Source organism: Lissotriton vulgaris, chromosome 3_1 (assembly GCF_964263255.1).
Source record: "Lissotriton vulgaris chromosome 3_1, aLisVul1.2, whole genome shotgun sequence".
NCBI classification, from domain to species: Eukaryota; Metazoa; Chordata; class Amphibia; order Caudata; family Salamandridae; genus Lissotriton; species Lissotriton vulgaris.
Genome location: NC_141689.1, coordinates 1,536,326,086 through 1,536,340,362, shown reverse-complemented (window position 1 = coordinate 1,536,340,362; position 14,277 = coordinate 1,536,326,086). Strand labels below are relative to the sequence as shown.

General features: G+C 42.6%; 1 protein-coding gene across 1 annotated transcript in view; it reads right to left on the bottom strand.

The window, feature by feature from the left end:
• Positions 1-14,277, bottom strand: part of TBCK (TBC1 domain containing kinase) — a 1,513,148-nt gene that overhangs the window by 451,345 nt on the left and 1,047,526 nt on the right. Inside the window, exon 23 of the mRNA XM_086962029.1 lies at positions 69-244. Coding sequence (XP_086818155.1) covers positions 69-244 — 176 coding nt within the window. The remainder of the gene's footprint in view (positions 1-68; positions 245-14,277) is intronic.

Below are 14,277 nucleotides of genomic sequence, written 5' to 3'. Positions count from 1 at the left end.
TTTACCACATTGGCCACACTACTTCCCATTAACTGTAGCAAAAGAACAACATGTAAAGAAGCACTTACCAGGTCAGCCTTTGGTGCATCTTGGAATTCTGTTGAGAAGTGGGAAGATGGCCTGTTCATCCCATTACTGTCACTGCCTTGCTTTGGTGGCTGCGCATGCTGTCTAAAGGTTGCACTCTTTGGGGTCCAGCAGAAAAGGTTGATCGATTCACGGACACAACGTTCAATGTCGATTTCTAAACGATATTAAATGAAAGTAACTAAACCAATAAGCCTTTACTTGGCAGCATTCAAAACAAAACATCCGTAGAAATTTCTGGAAGTGAACATAATAGATTTTAACATGCTAAATCAAGTCACGCTACTGTCTATGCCCGTGCATCCTCCACTACACTACGGACAAATTGTCCTCCACAAAACCACCTTTCTTGACCCTACTAATGTGGTTGATTTCACTCCTGGGACAAGAACTACAGATTAAAGCAGAGTAAATAATAAAATGTCAGCAATGTTAACACCATAGCCCCCAAAATGTGTTCGTCCAGCATGAGTATCACGAGAAATACTGGAGAATAAGATGAGCAAGTTATTTACCTTCCTTAATATTTTTGGCTGGAAACTGTCTTTCTGCAGATTCATAATCTTTTGAAATCTGACCAGGCATCAGACTGGAATTACACATCATCCCCAGCTGGGCACCAGAGGGACATTGGCCAAGGAGCCACAAAGGCCTCACCCACTGGACGCAAAAACACAACTACAACAAAGTACTGCCTCACACCCCTGATGCCAGTTACAGCCAGTTTCCGGACTCCACAGATGTCTGGTAGAAAGGCGGAGCTAATGAGAATATATAGAAAAACAATAGCAACTAACATATTATATCTTCGTAAGAGATGAGGTGGTAATGAAGAATTTGAGAAGAAACATGGCAAAAGATAAATGACTTCTAATTTAGACAACACAAATCTGTGGTATTCAGGTTAGAACTCAAAACATACTTTGCCACCTCCTGGACATCCTGTAGCACCTGTGCAAATGAATTGTGGACGTTGTTGGGTAAAATCTCACTTGCCATATCCCAGAGGGTGTGGGCGTAGCGTAACAAGAGAAACTAAATATAAGGATTGGACCACCTGGTTAGACGATGAAAAAACAATGCTGACATAAGTGTCTATTTTCTTTGATTATTTGTCTAGTGGAACAGTGGTAAAAGAAATGGGATGCAATTTGCTTGTAGAGCCCTGAACTTGAAGACTCCTTTTAAAAGGATGCCAAGTGTTGTAACTGGTGCAGGTATATTTCTCTTCACAAATGGTTTGTCCCATTCCCCCCCTCCCGCCCCTGCCACTTGGTATTTCCCCCCCTAGCCATCCTTGGAATGTTCACCAACCCCTGTCAGTGAGGAGAGCAGGGTGACAGCAATAAACAAGAGTTTACTTACAGCTGGTTTACTTGTCATCATTTCAACTCAACTTTTCAACACTGGCGACGACGGGAAGAACCTGGCGCAGGGGGCCCAGCTGTCACCTCCCCTTTCAGTGATCTCTCCAACCTGTGCAAGAGTGATGAAGTGAAGTCCAGGTGTGGTGAAATTCTTGTGAAAAGTTCAGTCGGTGATTTCGGTTTGACGGACTGGTGGCCTAAACATACAGGAAGGTCTGTCAACTGGTGATTTCAGGAGATAACAGAAGTTAAACCGTGATAAAGCTACTACGTCCATCTATAAGTGCCCTCAGAAATTTAAGCTGTCGAAGTGGAGGAAGGACAATCGGTGCGGGGCTACCATTATTTATGAGGTGCCAGCTGATCCGAGCGACCTTCAAATCTATCCCGTGAGTAAATGAGGAAAAAAAAAAGAAGGTGTGACAAATTCCAGCCAGAGCAAGAAGAAGGAGTGAGTGCGAAATGGTGAGATAAGAAACGTCACTTTCAAACGGGTCAGTGCCTTTTGAGAAGGATACCTCTATCCCTATTCTGACTGACTGGAACGGGTGAATTTGCAGGCACCTTGGTATTGTTTGGTGTGACATCTGCGGACTGTGAGGAGACAATGTGCCGCTTTTAGAGACGCTTTTGGTGTACATCAAGTGCTGCAGCAAAGCACTTCTCGTGTGGAAGAGAGAAGCGCGCTGGCATTCCCTGAGGTAATCATTTACCGTAGGCGGCACTGTCTGGTTCCCTGTGAAGGGTGAAGCTGCGGGAGTCTCGTCAGTCAAGCGTGGTTATACCTTCCCTCAGCACGCCTCTCGTCATTTCACCCGAGTGTCACATGCGTGTCAAGGGTCTAGTGATTGCTGTGCAGTAAACGTTCCGCACTAGTGTGCCCCGTAATGTTCCTTCCGAGTTAATTGAAGAGGTCGATTCCCTCAGGGGGCAACTCGGGGGCGCTACTATCCAGCGTGGAGTTTTTTTTTCTTCCTGTGAAGTGCTACAAGCCGCTCCCTCAGAGCGCCTTCCTCATTTCACTAGTTTTCCAGCGGGTGTCTAGTACGTGTCATTGGAGCTCTCCTGTCAGTTTCCCCAGCTGGAATTTTGCTCGTTTTGCCTTTCGTCCGTTCAAAGTGCACCTACTGCGCCATAAAATCCACCAGGGGGCAGTGTTTTGGTGCGAGTGTTCCTGTCAGCATCGGTGTCTCGTTTTCCTCAAGGCACTTCCTGTCTGTTTCCCGGTGCCCCAGCCTTCCCAGCGCTGGTCCTGCCTTCTAACCAGTCATATATCACTGTTCGTCCACATCGTGTGCATCTATCCCAAGAGGACAGACTTCTAAAGCGTCCACGTCTTCAGGCAAGATTTTTTTTTGTTTTTTTTTTTTGTTTTATTTCAACAGTGACAACTTTTGTTACGGCCGAACTATAATAGCAGGTGTACCACCTGTAAACTGTACTTTCAAGTATCTTGCAAAGGGCAGTCCTCCAGAAAACTGTGTACTTACCTCATCTTCACATCTATACCTGCCCATTTGAATTGTGAAAGGGTCTCAACTTGACATTGGTGCTATTTGTACGAGTGTAACTTTCTTGGCTGACTTCTGATTGGTGTACTTCGTCCATTTCTTCTTCAATGGTGTAGCTGAGGAAGATCGTAAATTTCTCAAGTCCGTGGCGTCAGTATATAATTAGATAGCATCAGTGAGCAATCTTATGTAGAATATAAGCAATTGTGACGTTGATTTTAATGTTGTAATTCAGGTACACTAGGTACATTTTTGCAGGGATGTACTGTTGATTTTTTTTTCATTTACAGGTGATACTTCATCCATATTTTCTATGCTTACATGTATTTGCCAGTTTTGTGTGGTCAACTCTGTACCTGGTGATACTTTTTGATTGGCAGGGGAGGGGCAAGGAATAGGGTTTACATTGAGTACAGGAAGTGCCCTGTTTGCTTTCTTTCCTTAAAGTCGTTGTTACAAGATATTGGTAAGGTTCAACAGTGCACCTGTTACTGAATTTAGATAGTCAGGTATAAAGGCGTTTTTTTGAAAGTGTGAGATTCTCTAGCAGTGTCCAGAGTAAGGGATTTCTTACATAGTTGTGCTCCTCTACTATTGTAGTGTTGCCCCACCTATCCAGAAGTACTTACCTTCTCCTTCCCGTTATCTGGTTTTACTTGTGAGCTATCGTTCACACACCTGAACACCCCCTAGGACCTCCTTGGTCCCCTGGTGCTGTGGTGCGATTTACTGCTATCTTCTATTATGGCGGCTTCTTCTATGAACCCCCCCCCCACCTTCCTAAATGACATTGGTGATCCAGTCATACACTGGAAGGATTGGATCAACTTGTTTGATTCGTATCTAATAGCCATAGGGGGGGAAAAGTTCTCAGCAGTGCGGAAGCAGCATGTCTTGCTGCACAATCTTGGAGTCCAAGGGAGGAAAATATATGATACTCTCCCTGACCCAGCATTAGAAGATGACGAGCTAGACTCAGATGTATTCAAAATTACTATGATTAAACTGGAGACTCATTTTGGGGACAAAGTCAATGTTGTGCTGGAGCGTCACAAGTTCTTTTCACGAGTACAGGCGAAGGGAGAATCCGTAGCTAATTACATTGCTGCTCTACGAGGGCTTACACAATTGTGTGAGTTTGGGGAGTTGAATGATTCCCTTATTAGGGATCAATTGGTGAGATGCACCTTCAACCCAAAGATAAAAGAAAAGCTCTTGGCTAAGAATCCCTCGTTGAGGGAAGCGGTGGCCATCGCACAATCCATAGAGCACACCGCAAAATGCATCCAGGAGATGGATCAACCAAAAGAATCCATGGGTTGTGTGAATAAAATAAAAGGGTTAGTGTTGGAAGACAAAAGGGAAGGAGAAGATAACAAGGTCAAATCAAAAGAGGTAAAGAGTGATAAGCCCTTCAACGTCACAGAAGGGTTGAAATGCTTCAGGTGCGGAAGCAATAATCATCTTGCTAATAGTATGCATTGTACTGCTCGAAATTCCATGTGTATGAAGTGTAACAGGAGGGGCCACTTCGCTAGGGTGTGTAAGGAGGGGGAGAGGGGTCAAGTAAGAATGGTACAGAACGAAGAGGGGCCGGATTCTAATTTTGTGTTCTAATAACCTTCTCTCCTGTCCTAGTTTGATGTACCCTGCGCACAGTTGGTATAGAGGGTGGGGAGGTTCATCTTTCGGTAATCGGTGTCTTACCCATGTTTTCTCACCCCCCCCCCCTCTTCGGTCCTTGAGAGATGTGTTGCATTTTATGCTGTTATTTTATTGCTTTTACGGTTCAAAGGGAGATGTGTTGTAACTGGTGCAGGTATATTTCTCTTCACAAATGGTTTGTCCCATTCCCCCCCTCCCGCCCCTGCCACTTGGTATTTCCCCCCCTAGCCATCCTTGGAATGTTCACCAACCCCTGTCAGTGAGGAGAGCAGGGTGACAGCAATAAACAAGAGTTTACTTACAGCTGGTTTACTTGTCATCATTTCAACTCAACTTTTCAACACCAAGTTAGGAAAGTTGGGAACCCTAAGCCGTTTGACAATTAGGCAGCTCACTCTGGGGTAAGAGAATAGGGCATTGCTTGGACAAGGTCGTCATAAGGGTCTTAGTTATAGGTTCACGGTATTGCAAAAATGGCTCCAAAGTGGATTTCTGTCAGATGATTAGCTTTAGTCTCCAGTGTAGGAAACTTCAAGTCCAGCACCTCACTGGCTCTTTTCACTACCACATCAAAAGAAACATTTTTATTTTGAATGGGTCCCTAAGGGCGAATTCAGTTCCATCTTTGGTGAAGTGTCCAAGCTTTTGGTGTTTTGTAGGTCAAGATACAGGCAGCATCAATGTAGTGAAGTGGAGCAAATGGTCCTCCTCATTGCCATCTTCATTGTGGGTAACATTCATTTCTCAAGACCCTGAAAAGCATTAGAGATGGTCTCAATCCTCCTTAAATACAGTCAACGAAGTAAGGGGACAGGCAGAGAGTCATCCTCGAACTGGTGTTGAGCTCTGTTGACGGAATACCTCGTCATATGGCGTGTCCCAGTCACCTTTGTTCCAAATACACCATAGATTCTGAGTGGAATCCAGTGTCACTGGAGCCCGGGGAGGTGCTGATAAAGAAACAACAGGCGGAGCCAACAGCAAAGGAGTCATCCTTGCACACTGCCAAAATGTTTAGAGAAGAAAACTCAGAGTTTGAAAACTGAATGAGCTAAGCTCCGAATCTACGTCAAAGATTGCAGCAAAATGGAACGAAAGGAACAAGGAGGGGTGGTGCCCCTGTGTCTTCATATCCGGAGGGTGGACAGAGAAGCGACGGAGGTCAATGGCATCACCTGCCAGCGCACAGAAGCTTTTGCTAAAGTTTCTGGATCCAGTCTGGTGCCTAGGGAGGTTTCAGTAAGTTGAAGTCTCTGCGATTAGACTAATCCATTAAAAATACAAAGACTTTCTCCTTTGATCCGTTTGCTGGCCAGGTGATGTTTTAAGATTGGTTTGTGTTCCTTTAGCAGACGTTTTTTCTGATCCAGAAAGTATCTTGAGTAAATACCATTATTTAATGAGGAGGGGGAAATGGTTCTACTGCTTGTTTTCATACCAACCAAGAGGTCTCCTTGAATTGATGGGTTAGATGGAATTTCAATGCTGGCTTTGATGGAATAGCAGGTGGACGTGGTTGGAAATCTAGTGAGTTTTTTAAAATAGCATACTCCCACTTGTCATAATGATTTTTTGCCACTCTCTTAAATAGGGAGATATAGTGCCCCCAACTGGAGTGGTTAACAGGCGGGGCAGAGGAGTACTTAGTGATCATTGTAGGGTGGGCGCCCTGAAGAGTTGTTAGACAGTGCCAACTTATCACTTGATCCTCGCCTATGCTGGTGGATATATCTCTGGACCTCCTGATGTTGCTGCTGCTATTGATATGACGGAGGAGGAGATTAAACCCTCTGTCAGGGATAACAACAGCAATCTCTTTGATTTAATTGGGATCTTCTCTTCTAACTCCACCCTCCTTTAGGGTCTCAGTCTCTTATTTCATTCTCACTTGGTCAGTGTGTTGGCCAGGTAAAGAAGAGACAGAAATGTGGACACTGAAAAATGTAAGTTGCATATTTGGGTTCAGAGTAGTATGGTGTAACGTCATCCCATGGCGGATATACTAAATCAGTGGCTCCACAGAGGACTTCGCTCAAGATGAGGAGACGCTCTCAAACTATCTCCACATAATCTTGCCTGCGATGTCTTGGCAGATACTCACTAAAAATGTTAGCCATTCCCATTTTCACAATGATAATGACATAGAAAGGCAGTTGTTCTAATGGTTTTCAGAGCTGTGCTTGCGGAACCACACATCTTTTTGCCTGCAATGTTCATCCTACTGCTCTCTCTGTTGGGAAGTGCCACTGATCTCTGCAGAAAGGGGTAGAGTTTAGCATTTATTCTTATTGCCGAGATCATGACAGTGTTCATCCTGTAGTCTGCTCTTAAGAATTCAGAATCCTCCAGTGGATTAAACTCCTTTAACAAGTGAGTGATTGCTGGTGTCATCATGGCTAGAGTGTCATGTAGTTCCTATATATTCCTATACAGAATCTGCACGTTGGGATAACATAAGCTGTGGGTTTGGTGGCAGACTGGTTCTGAGCACCCCCACCGAGAATGTTAACCAGTTTGCATTAGCTAGGTCACAGTGCCACTAGAATCTCCTTTTATCGGAGAGAGAATAGTTTCTGGCAACCTTAGAACATTACAACCCTGATCTCTCAGAATCATGGAAACAATGTACTATTTTTCGCTCAGTCACTCGTGCTGACTTATTCGGTCTCAGAGAGTTACGCAGAAGAAACAGTTGGGCGTGTTACAATAAGAATTTATTGCACAGCTGTTCTTCTGGTGTGAAATAGATGTGCTGCAACAACCGTTAGACAGTAGCAGATATATATGATCAGCAAGTCACTGAATATAAAAGGATAGTACCATCTTGCAATGATCATAAGTACATAGATGAATATAAAATGCATGATAAAAGAAAGCGCATACTCCTACGATGCCTATCTAGATGTACCTAAGTGTACCTAGCATGTGAGTAGGTGTGAAGCCAAGAATCCCTCTATGATTTAGTCTAACCCCATTACCTGAAGTGATAGAGTGTGGGACCCTGTTCTGGTCTCGCGTTAGACATCCTGTGAGGGATGTGTCAGGCCACTGTCAGCTGGAGCGTCTGCATGCAGGAGCCTCAGCGTCTCTGGTCAGTGTGTCAGCCTGGAAGTCTCAGTTCCCTCTAAGTAACACTAGTACAATGTGCTGAAGTTATACAGAAAGTACCTAGGGTCCCTTTGTCCCGTGTTTCTTGTATTAGACATTGTAGGATTTGAGAATGACGTATGGGATGAACCTTTGTACGTAGAGAACGTAGCCCTGCCTGGTTTCCAAAAACCCTTATGAATATTTATTCATACTGTGTGAGTCTATTGATGGAGTTATAGGATGCTATTGTTCAGGGAAAAACCTCCTTCTGCGCCCTAGGTAAAGGTTCAATACTAAAAGGCTCATTACTGTGTAGTGTAGGGGAGGTAATGTAGGTGAAGGTGTATGATATTACCCAGACCTATATTAGGGCACCTATATGGAACAAAAATGAGGACTTCGCTAAAGATGAGGAGACACTCTCAAACTATGTCCACAAAATCTTGCCTACGAGTAAATCTCATTTTTCCATGATGAGGGGGAAATGGTTCTACTGCTTGTTTTCATAACAACCTAGAGGTCTCCTTGAATTGTTGGGTTAGATTGAATTTAAATGCTGGCTTTGGTGGAATTACAAATGGGACACGTTCATGCCCCAGCCAAATGCACAGCTAAGTGCTGTCCTTGCGACATTCAAAACTCTGTCAGTTGTACTCCAAATTTTTATTTTAAACTTATCGCTTTTCTCCTTTTTGTCATAATACTTCAATCACTTATTTTAGAATCCACGTGTGGAATGTGTGCCTTGTTTCAAATTTCTTATATTTACTCTGTGCCCATCCGGACCTCTTGAATAAATATGATCAATGCCTGGCTCATCTCAAGCAGTGTTTATTCCATAAAAACCCAATGCATTTCGGGTGACACAGCGCCCTTCTTCAGGGGTCACTAAAAATAATAAGACATTTGCCAATTAATCATCTATTTTCGAGTGTACATTTAAGAGAAGAAAAAGAAAAGAAAAACTCCACACAGGTTATCATCAGATAATAAATTGTTGTGCCCAGCTACCATTGCTATATTGTGATTCATGGTGTTCCTATATCCTTCTCACAGGCCGTGGTTAACTTAATCCCTGAGTCGTCCCACCCATTAATGTTCCGACCTCACTCGTCAGCAGTGTGCATTCATGTCCCTCCGTTACCCAAAACCGTCTTCTCCTGCTTTCTTCTACAACCCCGCTCCGTGTTGCAACATTTAAGTCGCCACTGTTTTATGAAGCCATACCAACCCTCCAACTCATAATGCTGCAAGACATTTTTTAAACATTGTGAAAAATTCCTACAAATGCTCCAACATTCTCAAACTTACACCCTTGTGTAGTGCACACCTTCATTGTCTCTCCTGCTCTTAACCTTCAATCCTGTGCACTCGTGTTCCCAACCTAAACTTTAATTCCCTATATTCTACCAAATATTATGTCTCCAAAAGTTCTCTGTATTCACATACCTGCCGTCTGAGTTGAAAAGCCTCTCCTCTAAACCAACGGTTGCAACATAAAGTTAAACGATGTCACCTGCCTCCTTATCAACCTACGAACCCACCCTCCTCTGTCCCTATTGGCCCGATATTATCTTTCATAGGATTGGTCATAAGCTGCTGTTAACCACCTTGCGGTTTCTTATCTCCTAGAATAAACTCCCTTCCCCATGATGCAATGTACTGGTGACCCTGCTATGTCCGTTTTCTTTCTCCTTGGCACGTATCCTATATACAATTAGAAATGTAGCTGCTTCTAAGTCCATTGTGATGATAATTCCTTGGCGCTCTGTGTTTCAAATACTCGTGATGAGCCCTGATGTTTCACCAATCACGTGGGTTCTTTAGTCCATTTTTTTCTTTGTTCTTGCTTCATCATAGATGGGTGCAGTTCCTGGGCAGGCATAGTTACGATAATTCTGAAAGGTGAGGGATGCACACCTAATTTTCAATGCATTTCATCCAGCTTCCTCTTTTTAATTTTTTGATAGCGTGCAGATTGGTAATGTGGCATGCCCAAATACCACCAGGTACGACCATGGTAATTACAAATGGGACACGTTCATGCCCCAGCCAAATGCACAGCTAAGTGCCGTCCTTGCGACATTCAAAACTCTGCCAGTTTTACTCCAAATTTTCATTTTAAACGTATCCGTTTTCTCCTTTTTGTCATAATTCTTCAATCACTTATATTAGAATCCACGTGTGGAATGTGTGCCTTTTTTCAAATTTCTTATATTTACTCTGTGCCCATCCGGACCTCTTGAATAAATACGATCAATGCATTCATGTCCCTCCGTTACCCAAAACCGTCTTCTCCCGCTTTCTTCTACAACCCCTCTCCGTGTTGCAACATTTAAGTCGCCACTGTTTTATGAAGCCATACCAACCCTCCAACTCCTAATGCTGCAAGACATTTTTTAAACATTGTGAAAAAATCCTACAAATGCTCCAACATTCTCAAATTTACACCCTCGTGTAGTGCGCACCTTCAATGTCTCTCCTGCTCTTAACCTTCAATCCTGTGCACTCGTGTTCCCAACTTAAACTTTAATTCCCTATATTCTACCAAATATTATGTCTCCAAAAGTTCTCTGTATTCACATACCTGCCGTCTGAGTTGAAAAGCCTCTCCTCTAAACCAACGGTTGCAACATAAAGTTAAACGATGTCACCTGCCTCCTTATCAACCTACGAACCCACCCTCCTCTGTCACTATTGGCCCGATATTATCTTTTGGTGGAATAGCAGGTGCAGGTGTTTTGAAATCTAGTAAGTAGCATTTTTTATAATAGCCAACTCCCACTTGTCGTCATTTTTTCCCACTCTTTTAAATAGCTAGTTATAGTGCCCCCAACTGTAGTGGTTAACAGGTGGGGCAGAGGAGTACTTGGTGATCATTGGAGGGTGGGCGCCCTGAAGAGTTGGCAGACAATGCCAACTTATCACTTGATCCTCTCCTATGCTGGTGGATATATCTCTGGACCTCCTGATGTTGCTGCTGCTATTGATATGACGGCGGGGGAGATTAAACCCTCTGCCAAGGATAACAACAGCAATCTATTTTATTTCATTGGGATCTACTCTTCTAACTCCACCCTTCTTTAGGGTCTCAGTCTTGAATTTCATTCTCACTTGGTCAGTGTGTTGGCCAGGTAAGGAAGAACCAGAAATGAGGACACTGAAAAATGTAAGTTGCATATTTGGGTTCAGAGTAGTATGGTGTAACGTCATCCCAATGGCGGTTACCTGCTGCTCCCAATTCTACTAAATCAGTGGCTCCACTGAGGACTTCGCTCAAGATGAGGTGATGCTCTCACACTATCTCCACAAAATCTTGCCTGCGATGTCTTGGCAGATACTCACTAAAAATGTTAGCCATTCCCATTTTCACAATGGTAATGACACAGAAAGGCAGTCGTTCTAATGGTTTTCAGAGCTGTGCTTGAGGACCCACACATCTTTTTGCCTGCAATGTTCATCCTACTGCTCTCTCTGTTGGGAAATGCCACTGATCTCTGAAGAAAAGGGTACAGTTTAGCATGTATTCTTATTGCCAAGATCATGACAGTGTTCAGCTTGTAGTCTTCTCTTAAAAATTCAGAATCCTCCAGTAGATTATACTCCTTTAACACGTGGGTGATTGCTGGTGTCATCATGGCTAGAGTAAGAAATGTTTTCTCTGTCAAGTCAAGCAGACCTGGCACCAAAGGTAGGTAATGCATGGGAGAGGCTTTGGTTTGAATATTCTCCGTTCCTTTCAACGAGTAGTTATTTTTCTCTGTGCCGCTCTCCTACAAAGGGTCCTTCTTTCACAACATGGCTCAGCGCTTTGACACCCTTGAGTTTAGTGTGTTCAATAAATTCAATTTCATTTCATTAAAATTTTAATTTCACAATGTTGTGTGAGGAGTCTTCATATTTTTTGTATTTTGACACCTTGTATCAAAATGTCATGAAAGGCACTATTATTATACACCGGGGAGACTCTTGAGGTAGAGCCTGTCAGCAAAGTGATATGTAAAGAAGTGGTCCTGTCGGGGGAGTAACAATTCCTTTGTTCAACGTATGTTCAAAACATTACATACGTCTTATAAAAAATGGTTTAACAACACTATTCAAGAACCAAATTGGGATATATGGAACACACCACAAAGACAAAGTATTTTTTGTTCAAAAATGACAATTGTATTGTACGAGTATTACGTACACATATTAATGAATATGGCTGTGAATAAAACAATAAAGTACATGGCAATAAAGTGACTGAAGTGCAAGAAATGTGACTTGTGGTGCTACGTGACGTTGCAGACACACTATTCCATGCAGCTCAAGTCACCTTTCTGAGAAAGTGTTCCAGGTACCCACTTATAATATCGTTTTAAGATTGTTTTTTGTTGTTGTAATATAGTCTAAAATTCAGAACACTTTGTCTTTGATAGGCTTTTGAGGATCTTCTGCTACACGAGGCAATGTTAGACTTTTCACCCTATCTATTCATATATATTTGTTTTAAAGTGCTCTGGGGTCACCAAACACGGCAGGGAATCATTCTATGGTTTATGACTTTCAATGAAAATACAACAGTGCAGCCTGGGGAAATTCTAAAACCCAATCAACAGTATTGCTATGTTAAAATTTCAAATCCACAACCAACTAAAGCACTGGTCACTTTTGTGTGCTATTAGGATTTTCAGCTTAGAGAGAGAGAGCAGAGAGACCTACATCTGTCAGGGATGGATGGATGAGTACTGGACATCGAAAGCCAAAGAGTAGGGGGATATATCAAAGAGGACCAGGACTTCTAATTAGAGCCACAGCACTAAACCCTCATATGGGGAATGACCATTTTATGTTTAAGCTTTGAAGTACCGAAAAATGTGCACACTTGCACTATTGACTCAGGAAAAGTAAAGAAACTTAGATATGAAGGAATTAAAGGAGTCTACCAATAGGACTGTTGAAGAAAGTGATACATTATTGGATGAGCAAAGGTCGGGAAAGAGTCTGGCACTTGCAGATGTGGCTATGCTCATGAAACACGTGGTGAAGAAAAGGAAGGTTTTGATGAAAATGTCCCCTGCAAGGCCCTAGAGAACATGCAGCACCGCCCTGAGTTTTCCATGTAGATAAGTCTCTGGAAATTTTTGATTTGTTTGGCCTAAACGTACATGACAGTCATATTTATACACTGATGGTTTGCTGGGAAAAAAACCCTAGCGGACATCTGCTGTCAAGAGGTAAATATGAGGTACCATTTCTGAGCATCTCTACCATCCGCTCACTGAGCAGAATAGGAATGATAGTGGTGGCAGCAACATATTTTGCCTGCAGGACAAACCTCCTTATCTATATCCTGCATGGTAAATTTGCCTACTGTTTGAAATGGTCTGCCAATACTCTGTTAAAGGGCCTTCGCTCCATCTGTGTGCAATATGAATGTTGCAAGTGTGTTAACAATTTTATCCGTGAAACCAGAGGGGCTCTGGTGTCATCCCTTATCGGCACACACTTGTTCGTGTTTCCTTTAGAGAAGAAAACACTTTCAAACTGTTTTCATAGTATCTTCTTTATTTCATGCTTATCATAATTATTTATCAGATTTCATCGTATTTGATCATTCATACATCAGGCGATATCAAGAAGCATATCCAATGCATTTCGGGCATTCAGATGGTATGCCCTTCATCAGGGATTGACACTACAAAAGGATAATGTAAATGGACATTAGAATCAAAATAAATCTACACAGTATTTACATCAATGTCATGGTAAACAGTGTTACATTCAATGTTCTATCAAGATTGTCCTATATTCACATGTCTGTCATAATGAAATGTGGCGGTGATGTAGGGAAATGGGTCAGGGATTGTGATCGAGGTACAAAGAAAAAGTGCGCTAAAAAAAGATAAGTCGTTCACTTACAAGCCTGGTGAACGTTGTCACGATAATCTAAAACGGGAGAGAGTATTAAGCGCTCGTTAGTAAAATGCGGTCAGTGACATGATAGTTCACAACAAAGTGCGCGTTGTGTTCAATGCTGGAGGTCGGAATAGAAACTAACCTGAGTTAATGCGTCTCGCGTCTTGGCCGGAGCTCGTATTTCAGAATCGCCGGTAAAGTTGAAACAGTTTCCGGCGTTCTTAAGTTAAAAAAAATGGTCCATGGTCATGTGATCGATCACATGTTATGAGCATTGAAAAAAGACTATCGTTTAAGATCATAGTATATGCGTGAAGGAGTATACGCGTAAAAATGTGCGAGGTGCAGATATCTGAAAAAATCGGTTGGGTGTAAATAAAAACAAATGGGTTAGGAAAAACTAAAACGGAATGGGGTTTTCCCGTTTATAAGGTATATGTGTATGAAAAAAGGGAGGTCTGCAGGATCGAACCGACATTGAAGAAAAGTGATACTGTGTGGCTGGACTGAGCTATCACCATCTTGATAACATCAGAGGGCTATTGAGTTGGTATAGATCAACCATGTGATACTGGGAACATGCACATTCACAACATGGTCAATTAGTGGAGCAATTCTGTTAGGGTGTACAAACAAATATTGTTACAGATAACAAG